Here is a 19,034-nt window from a genome sequence, read left to right as displayed (position 1 = left end):
GAGTGTCCGTTGCTGCACAATGTCCCAGTGAAAATATATCCCAGTAATACCTCAATGATGCTTGTACGACAATTGTATATCTATGCATCGAATTGTCAGGGTATTTATACAGTATTATAAATCTAGAATATTCTAGAAGTTGTAAGTACATGATATTACTGGAAAGTTCTGGACATACACAAAGTTCAGGAATGTTCTAGAAACAATGACCGAACATGTTGACCACTCTGGAATGTTCAAGAAACTTAATGTTACTAATAATAGACATGATGAAACAATACAAATACAACACACCTCACAACACCGGCTTAATTTACTTTCTTATATATGGAATTTCTTAAACAAAAGAAACATTTATAACAGTTCATATCATATTAAACAATATCGACACTTAAACAAGTGTAACATACGGGGTATGTAAGCGTCAATTTACCAATACTTCTCGGAAGTACATCCAAAACTTTGTTTTGACAAATAATTACATACCGATCTCTTAAAAGAAAACAATGTTACATTGTTGATTGGGTGTGCAGCTCTCTGTCACAGAGATGGTAGTTTCTTTGGATTTAATCCCAAGAGGAAGAAATGTCGTACACATAAGAAGACCTTTACCTCTGAGATGTCTGTTGAGGCTGGTTGGCGATACTACTGCGAGGAATGTATGTATTTTTCCCCATTTTACATGGAATCTGCTTATGAAGCAGGTCTTACCTTGCTAACTACATATGTTTTCAAACTCAAAATAACTAGTTTTAAACACCACTCAAACACTACAACAATAAATTAGTCAAGGTATATGTTAATAGAGGATATTCATTGTATTGTAGTTGAATATGAAACTTATTTCACGAGTGGGACAGGTTTTGTTTATATCTTAGCACTCGTGAAAATACCAAAAAGAATCCTGTCTCACGAGTTTTCAGTCGGCATAACTTGATCTGGTTGTTCGCGTTAGGAAAAACAGAGGTATTTTTCATTTTGGCCTGAGACACATTTTCTTTATGCAAAAGAGCCTCCGGCTCGTGCACCATATGTCAATTCTTGACTATTGTTATATAATAGCATTGTACTTTGCATGTACTATGCTAAAATAGTAGTCAGGGTTTGACACATGGTGCACAAGGCGGAGGCGTGTGCACTATGTGTCAAACCCTGTCTACTATTTAGGCATAGTGCATGCAAAGTACAACACTATTGTTATTATCATGCTGACTGTCGTTACGGTATAAAAACGGCAATCTTTTCTAAATTCCCAATGTTTCACCACATCTTAAATCCGTCTACCCTATAATGACATCACCTTGTACATGAACGTCATAATCGTTTTCTTTAATTTTGAACGTTCCATGCTATAGGTAAAATCTACAGATAGTTTTAGAGAATATTAGTAGAGTGAAGGGGGATTGCAAGAAACAATTCTAGAAGAAAGATACCTTGTAAACCGAGATCTCGTGTCGCAGTAGGTGCTGGCACGAAAAAGAACCCTCCCTGACCAATGGCTCTTCCATCTAAGGGCAAAATTTGCTGCTCTCCACAGGCCAGTGGTGGCTTTTCCATTTGTGTGAAAATTCTCGACCGAGAACAATATACAATCAATCAATCAATGAACAAAGAGGGATAGGTGGTTTACATATTTTCATAATAAATACATACCATTTAAGCAGAATTTTTAGCGCTGATTTAATTTTGGCATTATTAGCGATGATGTCGAGATCGCAAAAATTGAATATCGCTTAAAATCAATTCTGTTTTTGTTGTAATAGTTTCGTTAGTGAGCATTTCAAAATCGCTAATTTGATGACTCTCCACAATGAAAAAAGAACAATTTTTACCTAGCCCTTTGCACATGATTAATCTTTTACTCCTATAGAGTCTGACTCATCGCATTGACCTTAAAGAAGCAATAATTGTCTAATTTAATGAGATCAAAATTACAAATTTATTCCCTATTTAGCCCAGTAAGTATTTTAGCAATAAGCTCCCTTTATTTATTTATTTATTTTTATCCCGGAATATTTAAACTTAAATCCACAAGAGAATCATTAGTCTAAGAGGGTCTTTTTTGTCACTTAGGTTATGCAAATTTTTAGGTTGATTACACTTATTTCTACTTGCAAAAGGGTCACGTTTTCGACGTCGAATAATGACCAGGGACATTTTCGCCGCAGAATAATGACCGGGAATCATTTTTCGACGTAGAAAAATTACACATCGGCAATATATTACACCTGGTCAATATATTCTATGGGGGTCATTATTCTTCTTCACAAGGACACCAAAAGGCACTTTAGGGCATTTGTGGAACATCTGTAACTATTCCCATTACAATAAGACTGGTTTATTTTAGATTCGACAAATCAATATTTTAATGAATTAAACATACTGAGATCGTAACCGTTAGCCAATCAGCTTCAGTAACTGATGTATATTTTGTATATATTTATATTTGGTGTTTGGTTTACTACATTACAAACTTTTAAAGGTACCCCGCAACGCAGCTTGTTGCTTTTAGTACAAATTACGATATGGGTGATCTTTGTGTATTTATTATAGTTTTGGTCTTTTTTGCGGTTGGTCAGTCTACCATAATTTCGAGGAAATTCAACGCAAAATTGGAACTGAATGATAAGAAGTCAAATGAAGAACTTTTAGGAGAACACAATTCTACATCAGTGATAAGGTGTGCAGCGCGCTGTCAAAGGGAGTGTATTATCTTAGGCTTCCACTCACAAATCAAGAAATGCCGTACCTACAAGAAAATCTTCTTGTCAGAAGTATCAAATGAGGAAGGCTGGATATACTACTCACATGACTGTTTGCATATCTGTGTATTTTTCTTTGTTTCATTTGCCTCACATTAGATTGATTGATTGTATATTTAACGTCCCTCTCGAGAATTTTTCACTTATATGGAGACGTCACCGTATGCCGGTGAAGGGCTTCAAATTTTGACCTTTACTCGACACTCAGGGCCATTGAGCAGTGAGGGATCTTTGTCGTGCCAACGCCTGCAGCTTACACGGGGCTCGGTTTTTTAAAGGTCTCATCCGAAGGACCCGCAACTTTCACTTCAAAGTGCCGAGCGCATGGCGAAGGAACAGTTGCCATCCATTTTATCGACTAGGTCAGTCGCGGTCGAGATATGAACTCACGACCTCCCGATCACGGAGCGAGCCCTCTACCGACTGAGCTACCGTGAACGTTTCAAAAATTAGATAAATATCATGAATCTTTATTGCTCAACATTATTAATTAGTTCTAAGTAATAGTCAGGTCTTATTATTTCTAATCATTTCAATTTCCGTAATAAGAAAATGCTTCACAAAATCCACATTGTAGGTAACTACTCCGTTGTTCAGGTACTATCTATGCTCTCACTTCTTGTATATACATAGTATGATTCCAGTATTATATTTTATGAGTTATTTCTGTACATTGTATATACATAGTATGATTCCAGTATTATATTTTATGAGTTATTTCTGTACATTGTATATACATAGTATGATTCCAGTATTATATTTTATGAGTTATTTCTGTACATTGTATATACATAGTATGATGCCAGCATTATTTTCTATTAGTTATTTCTATGGATTGTATATACATTTAATGATTCCAGTTTCATTTTATGAGTTATTTCTGTGGGTCGTATTTACCTAGCATGATTCCTATTTTATTTTTCAGTAATCTTTTTTGGATTGGTTGGATTTTTTTCTGTTTTAGTCATTCCAATAGACTGTAAGGACCTTCAATCAGTTGGATACATTAATTCAGGGGTGTATGACATCTACCCCTATGGAACCATTACCAGTCCTGTCCAGGTGTTCTGCGATATGACCACAATGGGCGGGGGATGGACGGTTTGTTGTTTATTCTAACATTAGGCCACATTATACAATCTATTTCACACCCAATGTTTTTGTTGTTTAACAGAACAAAAAGTGAAGAAATATGAATATTTTTAGTCTAAATCGTAACATATTGATCACTCAAATGTTTAAAACAATGGTTTGCTATAAGAGTTATCTTTAAAGGCAATCCAAAAGAGAATTACTGGATCCCTGGACTTTGACAGGACCTGGACGGAATATAAAAACGGATTTGGTTCACCGGAACAGGATGTCTGGATTGGTAAGTGTAAATTGCTTTCGGATAGGAACTTTTTATTCCTACAGAGTTTGAAAAAAATCTGACAGGTAATAAAAAATAAGGAGTAATAAAGATCTTAAAGTAAAACTAGGTAATATATGTTCTACGATATTTACATATCGTGTTAGATTGATATATCAAATAATTAGAAAAAAAGGTGAGAAGAAAATCATTTAGCGGCATATTTATATGAATCCAAATTTAGCATTAATGTCTACAGTCAAGGAAAATCATTTGATTGTTCATTACGGTAGATTCATATTTTTAATAGAATTAATTGTTATGGATTTTTCAACTAATTCAACATATATATTAATACAGGAAATGACTTAATCTATCAATTAACAAAAGAAAACACCCAGTTTCTTTATGTGTCAATCACTCTCCAAAATGGTACAACGCTGTATGAAATGTACGACACATTCTCTGTCTCCGACGAAGCTGGGAAATATCAACTCTTTCTTACAGGACCTGCCACGGGGACCTTAGGTAAGTGTATTCATGTCAATTTCATAAAAATTGTTTCAAATTACGTATTTCATCATTACATTATTTTGTACTGAAAGATTTTCAAGTTGTAGAAAAAAGAGAAAGATACGGTTTTTTTTTATAATATTATGTATACATTTTTGAATCCGCGCTTATTATACATGTTTATTATTTCAGAATATCATTTGCAGGTGTAATTCCACAGACATTGAAGTCTTTATTGTCAAGTAGCTAAAAGTTAAAATTATGATTTAAAATGCCAAGAAATTTATGTTATTTTATTTTTTAATTAATAAATCCAGTATTTTCATTTGCTCAACCATTTTTATTCAGCTTGAGTTTCCTGATAATTTTTGATAATTCACACTTAACTGATACGGTAAAAAGTTTATAGAGCGTAATTAATCTATGATATTATATAACTTTGTGAAATCCGATAATCTGATTGGTCAATACGAAGTACTTATTTTTTAATAACGACCGCTGAAAGCGAATAATGACTCGCACGAGCTGCCTCGTTTTCACTTTCGCTTTAGACAAACATGGAAGTTCGCAAGTTGTAGGTAAGAAAAATTTAAAAGTCATAGCGAAGAACTCTGAGGCTGATAATACAAAACAATTACAAGGACATCTGTCAACATTTTTCGGGAATGCTTAGCACATACCATTTCATGGTTAAGTTCGACTTTTCCAGTCGGCGAGCAGAGTTTTAACACTGTTTACGCGATTACGGAGACTAAAGAAAATAAAGACAAGCATGCCATGTACGATTGTATCTTATCTTAGAAGACATGGGTATTTATATTTTGTGAGTGCATTTCCTCTGCAAGTGCAAACGAGTGCGATTCTCAATCTGGGGGAGGGGGTATTCTGTGTTATTCGGAGATAGATATATTGCGTTATTATTATGGTATGGGTTTAAAAAAATCTATTACCGAAACAATTTCCTCTGAGTGATATTCAATGAATTCTGAAACATTTACATTCAACTTATTTATGGTTAATACTATCTCTGTAAACATAAGGAAGATATACATTGTACCAAAACATTTTTGAAATTATTATTTATATAATATAATAAATATGGACTCAATGCACGGTCAATATGCATTTATAATGACCCAGGAAGACAGATATTGACCTCAGATACATGAAGTATATCGACCTCGGGCTAGCGCCCGCGGTCGATATACACCATGTATCTTCGGTCAATATCTGTCATCCTGGGTCTTTATAAATGCATATTGACCTACATTGAGTCCATATTTGTATAATATCGAAATCTTAACAAAAAAATGATGTTCTCAAAAATGTATTTGATCAAAAACACATTCAAATTAAAAAAGTCAAATGCAAAACACTTCATCGTGTTTCACATTTACTTTACCTCTATTCCTTTTCTCTATGAAATGAAAATTTTGTCTGATTTTCATTTATTCACATTTTAACCACTATGAAATTAGATGTTTACAGAACGTCATTATCTAAATGTCGAAAAAAAATTCCGAAAATTTAATGATGAAAACATTGATCGGATATTTATTCTAATAAAAAATATAACAAATCCATATTCAAAACACATCAGTGAGTTTCACATTTACAATACCTATGCCTTATGTATCTTAAAACATTTACAGATACACCATATTTTCATATTGTTATAATTATGAATAAGTTACTGGGTACTGCATTTCATACATTTTTAAACGCACTGTCTCTGACATATATAAATATTTCATTTATTCATGTTTTCTGATATTTCCGCTGACTCCCAACCCCCAACCCCCAACCCTCAACCCCCCAAAAAATACCATGCTTTAAAGAAGTAACACGCCTTTGGTTAATTGTTACACTAGAAAGGATGCTATGTGAATTGTCCGTGTTTTGTTGGCTTGTAATTTTAGCTCATCTGAGCCGAAGGCTCAAGTGAGCTTTTCTGATCAAATTTTGTCCGTCGTCCGTCCAGCTGTCCGTCCGTCTGTAAACTTTTCACATTTTCGACTTCTTCTCAAGAACCACTGAACCAATTTCAATCAAACTTGGTACAAAGCATTCTTGGGTGAAAGGGGAGATCAAAATTGTTAAACTGAAGGGACATATCCCCTCACAAGAGGAGATAATCAAGAAAAGACAAAAATAGGGTGGGGTCATTAAAAAATCTTCTTCTCAAGAACCACTTACTTGGTCAGTAAAGCTGAAACTCATGTGGAAGCATCCTGGGGTAGTGTAGATTCTAAATTGTTCAAATCATGACCCCCAGGGGTAGGGCGGGGCCACAATGGGGAATCAAAGTTTTACATAGAAATATATAGGAAAAATCTTTTAAAATCTTCTTCTCAAGAACCACTGGGCCAGAAAAGCTGAAACTTATGTGGAAGCATGCTGGGGTAGTGTAGATTCTAAATTGTACAAATCATGACCCCCGGGTGTTGGGCGGGGCCACAATGGGGAACCAAAGTTTTACATAGAAATATAAAGGAAAAATCTTCTCAAGAACCACTGGGCCAGAAAAGCTGAAACTTATTTTGAAGCATCCTGGGATAGTGTAGATTCTAAATTGTTCAAATCATGACCCCCAGGGGTTGGGCGGGGCCACAATTGGGAATCAAAGTTTTACAAAGAAAAATAAAGGAAAAATCTTCTTCTCAAGAACCACTGGGCCAGAAAAGCTGAAACTTATTTTGAAGCATCCTGGGGTAGTGTAGATTGTAAATTGTTCATATCATGACCCCCGGGGGTAGGGTGGGGCCACAATGGGGAATCAAAGTTTTACATAGAAATATAAAGGAAAAATCTTTGAAAATCTTCCTTTCAAGAACCACTGGACCAGAAAAGCTGAAACTTATGTGGAAGCATCCTAGGATAGTGTAGATTCTAAATTGTGCAAATCATGATCCCCGGGGGTTGGGCGGGGCCACATTCGGGAATCAAAGTTTTACATAGAAATATAAAGGAAAAATCTTTTAAAATCTTCTTCTCAAGAACCACTGGGCCGGAAAAGCTGAAATTAATGTGAAAGCATCCTGGGGTAATGTAGATTCTAAATTGTTCAAATCATGACCCCAAAGGGGTAGGGCGGGGCCACAATAGGGAGTCCAAGTTTCACATTGAAATATATAGTAAAAAACTAAAAAAAAATTTTCTTTTCAAGAACCACTGGGCTGGAAATGCTGAAACTTATATAAATGGATGATCCTGGAACAATGTAGATTCTTAGTTGTCCATTTCATGACCCATGGGTGTAGGGAAGGCCATAATGGAGAATCCAAGTTTTACATTGAAATATGTATGAAAAAGTTTTTTAAAGTCTTTTCAAGAGCCAATGGGCCAGAAAAGCTGAAACTTATGTGAAATCATCTTGGTGTAGTGTAGATTCTAAATTGTCCTCATCATGACCCCTGGCATAGGGCATGGTCACAATTGGTATTACAAAGGGGGGAAATATGTTGAAATATAAGCATGGCCAAAGTTATTCAGGAGAGTGATGTAGCCCATGGGCCTCTTGTTTTAATTTTGCAGGCATTTGTTTTCAAATTGATTTGAAAATTTGAAATTTTACAGCTTACCTTTTCTCATACATTTAATGCCATTATTTCAGACACTGAGAGGTTTAGAATCATTGAATCTTGTAGGTTGATGCAACTTGGGGCCTTAAAACATATTTATGAAAAAGTACGTCACTGTGACCTACTTTTTGAATTTTGCAGGCATTTGTTTTCAAATTGTTAAAGGTGAAATATCTCTCTGCTCCAAATTTCACCAATTTTTTAGCTCACCTTAGCAAAAGGTTCAAGTGAGCTTTTCTGATCACATTTTGTCCGTTGTCCGTCTGTCCGTCTAGCTGTCTGTCTGTAAACTTTTCACATTTTCGACTTCTTCTCAAGAACCACTCAGCCAATTTTGATCAAGCTTGGTACAAAGCATCCTTGCGTGAATAGAAATTTAAATTGTTAAAATGAAGGGCCAAGTCCTCTCCCAAGGGGAGATAATCAAGAAAAGACAAAAATAGGGTGGGGTCATTAGAAAATCTTCTTCTCAAGAACCACTGGGCCAGAAAAGCTGAAACTCATGTGGAAGCATCCTGGGGTAGTGTAGATTTCAAATTGTTCAAATCATGACCCCTTGGGGTAGGGCGGGGCAACAATAGGGTATCCAAGTTTAACATAGAAATATATAGAAAAATATTTAAAAATCTTTTTCTCAAGAACCACTGGGCCAGAAAAGCTGAAAATTATGTGGAAGCATCCTGGGGTAGTGTATATTCTAAATTTTTCAAATCATGACCCCTGGGGGTAGGGCGGGGCCACAATAGGGAATCCATGTTTTACATAGAAATATATAGGAAAAATCTTTGAAAATCTTCTTCTCAAGAACCACTGGGCCAGAAAAGCTGAAACTTATGTGCACATGGAAGGATCATGGGGTAGTGTAGATTTCAAAATGTCTAAATTATGATCAGTGGGGTAGGGTGTGGATGCATTATGTATTACAAGGAGGAAATCTGGTAAAGAACAGAATGTTCAAAGCTTCTCAGGTGAGCGATGTGGCCCATGGGCCTCTTGTTTCTCTCCCTTGACAAGAAACAACACCTTAAACTATGAAAATCAGATGTACTTCAGTATTAAGAATAATGTGATGTAAATTAATAATTATTATCTATGTGTTATATTTTCTCTCATTCTGCAGGTGCTAGTATGATGGACAGCGGGGATTCTAGGAGTTAACTATATAAATATTATCGCTTTTTCCAGCACCTAAAGCAGTCTATATTAGAAATACCTCAGTATTAAGTTTGACAATTAGATTAAAGATATATAAATCAATAATTTCCTTGATTCATTTTGTTTAATTTTACAGTAGACGGTATGTTAGACACAGGTTATTCGTACAGAGATCTGTCTGAGTTGTCCTTCTCCATCCCAGACAGGGATAAAGACAAATGGTTGGAGACGACTGTTTTGTCTATTTATATTGTTATAATATTGTGTTTCAGGAGACAGCATGAGAGGATAATGAGAGATTGACTGGAGATGAATGTTGTGTCTATCTATATTGTTATAGTATTGTGCTTCAGGAGACAGCATGAGAAGATAACGACAGATTGACTGGAGATGACTGTTGTGTCTATTTATATTGAAATAATATTGTGTTTCAGGGGACAGCATGAGAAGATAATGACAGATTGACTGGAGATGAATGTTGTGTCTATTTATATTGTTATAATATTGTGTTACAGGAGACAGCATTAGAAGATAATGACAGGTTGACTGGAGATGAATGTTGTGTCTATTTATATTGTTATAATATTGTGTTACAGGAGACAGCATGAGAAGATACTGGCAGATTGACTGTAGATGAATGTTATGTCTACTTATATTGTTATAATATTGTGTTACAGGAGACAGCATGAGAAGATAATGACAGATTGACTGGAGATGACTGTTGTGTCTATTTTTATTGTTTTAATGTTGTGTTTCAGGGGACAGCATGAGAAGATAATGACAGATTGACTGGAGATGACTGTTGTGTCTATTTATATTGTTTTAATGTTGTGTTTCAGGGGACAGCATGAGAAAATAATGACAGATTGACTGGAGATGACTGTTGTGTCTATTTATATTGTTTTAATGTTGTGTTTCAGGGGACAGCATGAGAAAATAATGACAGATTGACTGGAGATGACTGTTGTGTCTATTTATATTGATATAATATTGTGTTTCAGGAGACAGCATGAGAAGATAATGACAGATTGACTGGAGATGACTGTTGTGTCTATTTATATTGTTTTAATGTTGTGTTTCAGGGGACAGCATGAGAAGATAATGACAGATTGACTGGAGATGACTGTTGTGTCTATTTATATTGTTTTAATGTTGTGTTTCAGGGGACAGCATTAGAAGATAATGACAGATTGACTGGAGATGACTGTTGTGTCTATTTATATTGTTTTAATGTTGTGTTTCAGGGGACAGCATGAGAAGGGTCTCAAATCTGTCTGGGATGTCCTTCTCTACCCCAGACAGGGATAATGACAGACATAGTAGTGTTAACTGTGCTGCTAGTGATAGAGGAGGCTGGTGGTTTAAAACCTGTGGATTAGTCTTCCTAAACGGTCCCTGGTCCTCGTTTTACTGGTCCAGTCCATGGCATCCCACAGTAAGGAAAGGGAAATATATCAGGAGGACCACCATGATGATCAGGCGCCGCTAGGTCAACAGCATTAAATCTTAATAACAAGTTTTTTTTCCTTTTCTATGTCCGCGAAAATTTCAAATAGTTATTGAAAGTTATTTTTTTTTAAATATGCTCTTCTTTCTGTCAAACATTAATTCAATTTTCTTTTACAGACAAAAGATCATCCACCAAAAGATTTTGAATTGTTCTTTATCGCTGTGTTCTTCTGTTAAATTATGTTTCACACCAAGTGAGTTGAACAATTCTTTAAAGCAATAAATTAATGCATTTTTTTTCAACTGCATGTGTTTAGCAAAAGATGTAATTTACATGTGTTGTAATAAATTTGAACTTAGAAATAATACATCATTTACAAACACTGATAAGTGAAGCTGTCTGGACGGAGAATTAGGATGATGATTGATTTGTTAATAAACCTGGAACCTCTTTAATCCGACACATGGACAATACGCTTTAATGTGATTTCTGTCAATTCCATATCTCATTTCTGAAGATTTTAAGATATTTATAAAAAATCAATGTTAGGTATATTTGATGATCATGTTTTTCAGTAGTGTACGTCTAAGATTATGCTTCCCTAAAAACATACCTCTATATTTTTCCATCCATGCGGTATTTTGAATAAATGAGTATTTATTATTCATTAATCTACTATACAAAAACCGTTTAAATGAATGTTAAGGCTCTTTTATATCATGGATAAATAATTGACGTAAGACGTACTGAATATTTCTTTCTACAAGTCTAATTATTTAATATATATATATATATATTTCTATAGCTTGAATTTTAATGTGGCAAGAAAGCCAATGATACTAGATTTGCATTGATACAAAAGTGATGGCTTGAATTAAAAAAATCACCTTTTCTGAAGATCAATATCTTTTATTGCTGCAGATAATCATTTGAAAAAGAAAAAAAATTGCCTTTTATTCTGACGTCACAAACGTATAGAGATAATCCAAGTATTCTAAATAATAAAACAAATTTAAAAAAAAACAAGACAAGCAGTTAGAAAAATTAAATTATAAGCACTGATTCATTATTTTTTTTAAAATATAGGTCTCGAATATCTGCAACGATTTGTGCAAACAAACTGTCATAATGCGCACTGGCACATAACTTAATATGTTTGCAAATACCGTATAACGGGTATTTTCTGCGGTTGTCCAATTTTTGCGGAATTTTGCGGATAGGACAAATCTGCAAAAATTACAATCGCAAAATATTTAAAATATGCCTTCAGGTATTTTTTACATGCACGTATGATAAGTGGTGTGTCTGCAGACCTGTCTTCGCTAGCGAGAACATTCGGGTCATATCGAAACTCCGATAGCTGCAAACAAAATATCACAGTTTTTCTTTCTTTCTTATTTTCCACTTTTTAATTTCGTGTTTTGTCTTTAGACCGTGATTAATACTACTTCTTGTGTATACAACATAGTTTGATTGTCTCCTGAATTTCATTCAAATCAGACGACTGGCAGTATTAGTAACACCTCAATGCGCGTGACAGTCGTGCGATTTTTGGGTTGGTTGATTACGCAACTGTTTGTTTTAGCTTAAAATGAAAATCATGAATTAATTTTGATGGTAATTTATTTCAAGTCTATTTTAGATAATGGCTTGGAGGTATTAATTATCATTATCTCTATACTTACTAAAATTATTTTGATAGATCATATTAATGAACGTCTGCAGTGTTAAAATAAATAATTTAATTATTGTTTAAGTTGACAAGTTGTGTTACTACAATAATTAATTTCGGGACCAGGCATAATTTTACAAAGAGTTACTAAAAGTTAGTACTTTAATAGCGCAATACCTAGCGCAATACCTGTTCTCATGCTCGTTTCATTCATGTGTCTGATTGAATTTACAAAACGTAATAACGGCATTGTTCTAATTAATCTGAGTTTGATGATCCTATACTGTACCCAGTAAACATTTTTTTGCGGAAAAGTGCAACCGCAGGAATTGAAAACGCAGAAATTAATTTGCTACCTTTCAGCGGTTAAATCGCAAAAATTTCCAACCGCAGAAAATACCCGTTATACGGTACATTTGCAAATATGGACTACATCTTTCAAAAAATGACTCAATGCCTAAATAATGACACAAACTTCATTATGTGTGTTAAGTAAAGTCATATGTATTTTTCAATGTGTAGAATAGGGTACATATATGAAAAAATATTATCGACTACAACTTGGAAATTATATTTAAATAAATAGGAAAAGTTTTTTTGTGAGCTAATTATAAAAATTCAAGATGTGTTTTTGAAACGACGAGAAATAAACCGGTAAAGTTGTACCGTTTATACTCGCCTATAATTCGGGTTTTTGGGAGTTTAATTTTTGTCCAAAAGCCTATGTCCGACTTATAGGCGAGTCATAAAAGACTGGTATTTTTCTAGCCGATGAAACGTAAAATTCTATAATTTCTATTAATTTCAATCGTTATCGGTGAACATAGTGTGGATTTATCATATCATGTTTATATTCTAAGATTAAACATTAATAACATGTATTTATATACATGTAGTACATGAACTAAATGATTTTATTTTTTTTTTTAATCTTGAGAGGGTATTATCTATTTTGATCAGTAATTTAAAGGTAAAAAAGTGATCCACATTTCAAAAAAATTAATTGTAATCAGGTTAAAATATCATCATTTATTTGAAATTGTCATATGGTTCTAACAAAAGGTTGTACCGACTTATAAGCGGGTCATTGGCAAATACCTTAAACACCCTTTAAAAATATAACCGAGTTATAAGCGGACCGACTTATAGGCGTGTATATACGGTAATCCCCTAGCACTAACCATTCGTGAGCTACGGCCAAGGTTAAAGTTATTGATAAGTTGGTTGAAATCCAAGTTCAAGGTCATTACACATTGATCTGGTACACAAAAGAAGGTCTTGTGAAATAAATGCGTGTGAGTAATATGATATCTTTCGATTTAGCCATTCATTAGTTATGGTTAAGATTAAATTTTTGAAAATTTCTTCAAAAGTGAATCAAACTTAAAGATCAACGTCAAAATATCAAAAATACTTCCAAACGAAACGTTTTTACACATGGAATACTCCAGTGAAATATGTTAGCCATAGCTCATATGACAAAGATTCATATTAAGGAAAATTTTCCAAAAGTGGCAAATTCCAAAATGAAGGTCAAAATTTCAAATAAAATATTTTAACCCAAGAAAAGATCATTTCATATTTTTTTTTTCACCTGTGAAATATGAAATCCATAGCTCAAACCATTCAAATGTTATAGTCAGGGTTAATTTATTTACCCACTTAAAGATAAATCAGAGAAAAAATCAAAAACAAACAGAAAGACAGATCGACCGTCAGAACAGGTATATCTAAACCTGATTCTTGGATTACAATTGCATAAAAATTATTAAAAAGCACTTTGTCAGTTTTTTGCTAAAAAAAAATATACGTATAGTGAGAAGAGATTTGAGTTGTAAGTTTCCTTGCAAAGATAACGAGACATCATATTATAACGTACATTCTGTCTCCATGAAAATGCAATTCATAGCTTACTTCAACTAATGAGTATTTATCTAGATCGCTTCCAAAGAGAAGAATATACTACATGGACTTCAGAAGACTCCTTTTAATTTTGTAGAATTTTTTACACCATGTTTTATGAAGTTATAAGAAAAAATAAAGGCTGGAAATGTTTATTTTAATTTAAAGAAAATAAAAACATTATGTAACAGAACACTCCTCTGGCTCCCAAAGAAATGGAGAATCCTCACAAATAAAGGGAAGTTTAAGTCCGTGTTCTCCTGTATAGTACGTGTAGTTCCTCTCAGTCACCCAGCGCCACCTACCGTCGTTATGATAAGTCAAAAGGAGGCCAAAGATTAGGTCAACTGCCGCCTCACCCTCTTCGTTAGGATTCCAGTTCTGATACGTTACAGGTGTCCAATTATCAAAATTGTGTCTTTCATTGTCGTCAAATGTCAAAACATTGGCACGAAATTCAAATGAACCGTTGAGATCAACTTCTGCAGAAAAGGACAAGAAAGTTTTTTTTTAATCATTTTCACGTTTGAAACACCACCGATACAATATGATTTGTTACTTTAGATCCAGTACGCTCTAAAAATTATAAAATTTTATCTGCTGTATCCAAGTTCAATAGACCTTCAAAGGGAAAATATCCTTTATTGCGTCGTGGTATATGTAACAATAGAATATTTGCTAACGGTCATAAGCAAACCTAGGCCAAACTGTATTTCAATTGGAGAGCAAAGGAAAATAAGATGGTGTTCGATTCCAAAATAATGTTTTGTTTTTTTTTTTTGGATGAAGAAGGATATGGAGAAAACTAACAGTATTCAATCTCAAAGTCAAGAAACTATACAAAACAAGAGCAGAGCAAACACGGACCTCCGAAACATCAGAGGTTGGATCAGGTACCACGGGGGAGTGAGCATCCCCAGCTGACCGGTCACACCCGCCGTGTGCTCATTGTCATGATTGTGAAATAACGGAAGAATCCGTCATCAATTAAGTGTAAATATATATGGACTAATAATTGGTATGAAATAAGAAATTAACAATTTTGATACACTGCAAAAAAAAAACATTTTCCAGATTTAATATGAAGTTCTTTATCTTAAAGTTTAAAATCAGATTTGTAGAACGCAAAAAAAACTATCTCACTTTTTATCAAAGGTGTCTGAATATAATCCACATAACATTATGAAAGAGTACTTTTTTTAATCAAATGTATATTCGAGAAATTTGACAATTTTTTTTGTTATTGTATGTATGTGATAAGAATGAGAAGATGATATGAATAAATTGCTTAATTATATACCAAGATGTATTGGGTTTACGCCTGAAAACCTCCCAAGAAACAACAGCATGCAATTAAAATGTTTTAATGACAATATTTTATCTAGTCAAGTTATTTGATAAGTATATTCTTTAAATACCCGGACGTAAACAATTAACTATAAAATGTATTGTTTAATTACCCTGATGTATGCGGTTTACGCCTAAAAACCTCCCATATCCGTCACCATACAAAACCAGAAGCTCTTCACCCGGCTCTACGTCATGTGACGTCATATAGAAGATGATGCTCTCGCTCATGATCGGAAAAAATATCGTGAGTATATTCGGCGGGAGAATTAACAAATTGTAACAGGTTACTGCAGGCCGGATCGTCTACATGTATGTTAAAAGGTTCATTGGTCCCCTGCTTATCCACTTTTTAAAACAATAAGATCCTAATTGTTAAAAATTAATTTCAGGAACATAATTGTTAAGAATTAATTTCGGTTCGGAATATTTAAGGATTAAAACAAATCTAAAATTTAAAGTCTTGTGAGAGTGTTGCATTAGCTACTAGTCCCCTTCTAGCAAGTGTAATCTGATTCCATCTTGAATTGAAAATTCCACAGTTTTATCAAAAAAAGATTGAAGCGGAACAAAAATCAAACTTGATCTATAGCATATCAAGGTCAAACGATATACCAGATATAAGCTAGATGTCTGCAAGCATTTAGAACAAATGTGAGAAGCGTAACAAAATGCAAACTTGATCTGCAACTGATCAAAATACACTTATATACATACGAAAAATCAGCTTAAAATCTGCCACTGTTTACATGTAGAAAAAATGCAGAAAACAAAGTGGGACAGACAGACAGGGGACAGAGGGAAAACAAGACGGACAGACATACAGAAGGACGGGCATGAGGCCGGATACAGAGGAAACATTTAATCCCTCTTGTTTCACCGGTAGGGACAAAAAATAAGAAAAGCTTCATTTCGTTTTCATGTATGGTTGATTCTCTTTATGATTTTACCTGCCATGAATAATAATCCTCAAAAAATGTCAAGGACACGAAACAGAGGTCAGGACACATGATTTTCTGTATAATCTGAACAACTTCCTTGATTAACAAATCTACTAGTATAGAAATTAGATAACCGCAAGGTCAGTGAAATCATTCTATATTTGCTCTGCTCCTACTTTGTATTGTTATATGGATCTTGAATGTGTTTCACTGAATGGAAACTAAATGGTAGAGGTCTAGCATTAAGGATGCTCTAAACACTGCACACAAAAGAGTTTTGTATGCAACCTCTCAGTGTATTTTTGTGTTATCTGTTGATAAATTGCCTGTGTACATATTTAACGAGACCAAGTCTAACCGAGTGCGCACGACTTGGCGCAGCTTATTTATTTCATGCAGTCATAAGTGCAACAGCACACCTTAGCCAATTTTTTTTTAATTATTTTTTTTTTACAAAATAAACATTATTTAAAAACCCTTACTGATCTAAATGGGTGATTTTTACGATATTAATTAGAAGAAAAAAATATGCTGAAATGGCTTTAACAATGTCAACATTTTCCGATATTGTAAGCAATGCATGACATTGGAGAATGGCGTTTGTATACTAAAGACGTCCATGGATATTATACTAAAAAATTATGACAGGTCATCCAAAGAAACAACATACCAGCAGTCCAAAAGTTACTATTTTTCTGTAAAAATTTAGCGCCAATGATTCATCTGCATTGATATATATTTATGCCGTAATGTGGCAATTTTAGAGGAATAGGGCTCTGTTGTAACCAAGGTTACTAACTATGCTTGCTATTATAATGCACTCTCAGTCACTATTGATATACTTATTTCAATAGTGGTCGTTTTTCAATAGTGGTTACTAACTATGATTGTTATTGAAATGCACTCTCAACCACTAATGATATAATTATTTCAATAGTGGTCGTTATTGCAATAGTGGTTGCAACAGGGCTCTATTGAAAAAAATAAAATTTGTAATTAATTCCTATACCAAGTTAGATGGTCTCTTTTCTTTCTAAATTTCACAATTTAGTAACTTTTAACTACACCCTCTGTCTATTTGAATGAAAAAGAAATCTTTAGGGCAGAAATACAAAGAATATGGAAAAATGAATTATTTGGCGCTTTTCCAATATTTTCCCATAGGGTTCAATTGTAAAAATAAACATTTGAGATGACCCTTAAAGAAATCGGGACGGTAAGCATTTGATTTTATTACTCTTAAAACAATAACTATTACATTAAAAAAGATTCAAAATCCCTAAGGCAGAAATACAGTAATTAGACTCGGTCTCGTTAAAATATGAAATGTTTGGCATTTGTAAAATGTAACGTGAAAAAATCTAAACAATGCAATTTTCATTTTGCTGTACATACCTTTGCAATAGGAATGTGTTTATATTTAGAACTTTGTACACCATTTTTTTTTTTTTTTTTTTTTTATTGGCTCTTTCTTCGTATACAATGTCATTAAACACAAAAAGGCATGCAACAAATATAACTATGGAAATAACATCTATCTACATCTTACCAGACAATGTTTCTGATTCATAGAACATTTAAAAATTGTTTTGGAGCTTACTATCTACATAAACTAATACATATTAAATGCTCATTGTTTTTACAAAGAAAAATATATTACGTATATCAAATATATTACCGGGGAAATTATATTTGTTTTAAGACATAATAGCATAATATGTAAAAATACAATAAATTCTAAGATAATGATTATAATACATCTAATATTGGTTGCCAAACTTCGTTAAAATTATCTAAATTATTTTTTGAGCAATACACTGCTTTTTTAGTGAGTAATTTCTTTTTCATCAGATTTAAAAAGTTGTGTAACTCTGGTACTTTTTTAACGACATCCAAATTAGATACAGCCACAGAATGTATATATGACTTTGCAAGCAGAATGCAGTAATTCAAACCATCACATTTACTCTCATATAAACCTAAAATAACATTTTTACAAGAAAGCTTTTCTATATTGAAGATATGTAAATTATTCCACCATGTTATAAAATGGTTCCAAAAAGTTGCAACAGAAGCACAGTAATAAACTTTGTACACCATGCTTAATGAAATCTGCACAAACTGAAAAGAGAGGTAATGAATTTAGAATAGTGTCCTCACTTTACAAGCATAGTATTTTTTTACCTGATACAAAATGTATTCCAAACTTCATTTTTTTTTTACAATATCAAGAATACGCATTGTTAAAAACAATTGTATCTTTTTTGTTTAAGAAAGGTTCAAAGTGTCTATCCATGAATGCATTTTTACAGATAAAGTGTGTATCAGCTTATATATAATTATCATTTTATAAAAGAAAT

At 33.5% G+C, this 19,034-nt stretch overlaps 1 protein-coding gene across 1 annotated transcript; it reads right to left on the bottom strand.

Annotated features, from left to right (window-relative positions):
* Window positions 1-14,566: 14,566 nt before the first annotated feature.
* LOC134250244 (uncharacterized) lies at window positions 14,567-15,964 on the bottom strand. Its single transcript, XM_062732599.1, has 2 exons — window positions 15,847-15,964; window positions 14,567-14,868 (listed from the first exon to the last, which is right to left on the bottom strand). Exons 1-2 carry the CDS (start codon window positions 15,962-15,964, stop codon window positions 14,567-14,569), a joined length of 420 nt encoding a protein of 139 aa, XP_062588583.1.
* Between the last annotated feature and the right edge of the window lie 3,070 nt (window positions 15,965-19,034).

This window comes from Saccostrea cucullata, unplaced genomic scaffold, assembly GCF_032062105.1.
Source record: "Saccostrea cucullata isolate Sc308-1 unplaced genomic scaffold, CSIRO_AGI_Scuc_v1 ctg1601, whole genome shotgun sequence".
Taxonomy (NCBI): domain Eukaryota; kingdom Metazoa; phylum Mollusca; class Bivalvia; order Ostreida; family Ostreidae; genus Saccostrea; species Saccostrea cuccullata.
The sequence above is the reverse complement of the archived record's forward strand: the minus strand, read 5'-3'. Positions and strand labels throughout refer to the sequence as shown.

Bases quoted from the DNA above. Each gene is read 5' to 3' on its own strand.
- LOC134250244 (XM_062732599.1), bottom strand. From the start codon at position 15,964: ATGAGCGAGAGCATCATCTTCTATATGACGTCACATGACGTAGAGCCG. The intron at 14,869-15,846 runs GTAATTAAACAA...CCTTTTCTGCAG, and splicing joins CGTAAACCGCATACATCAGG to AAGTTGATCTCAACGGTTCA.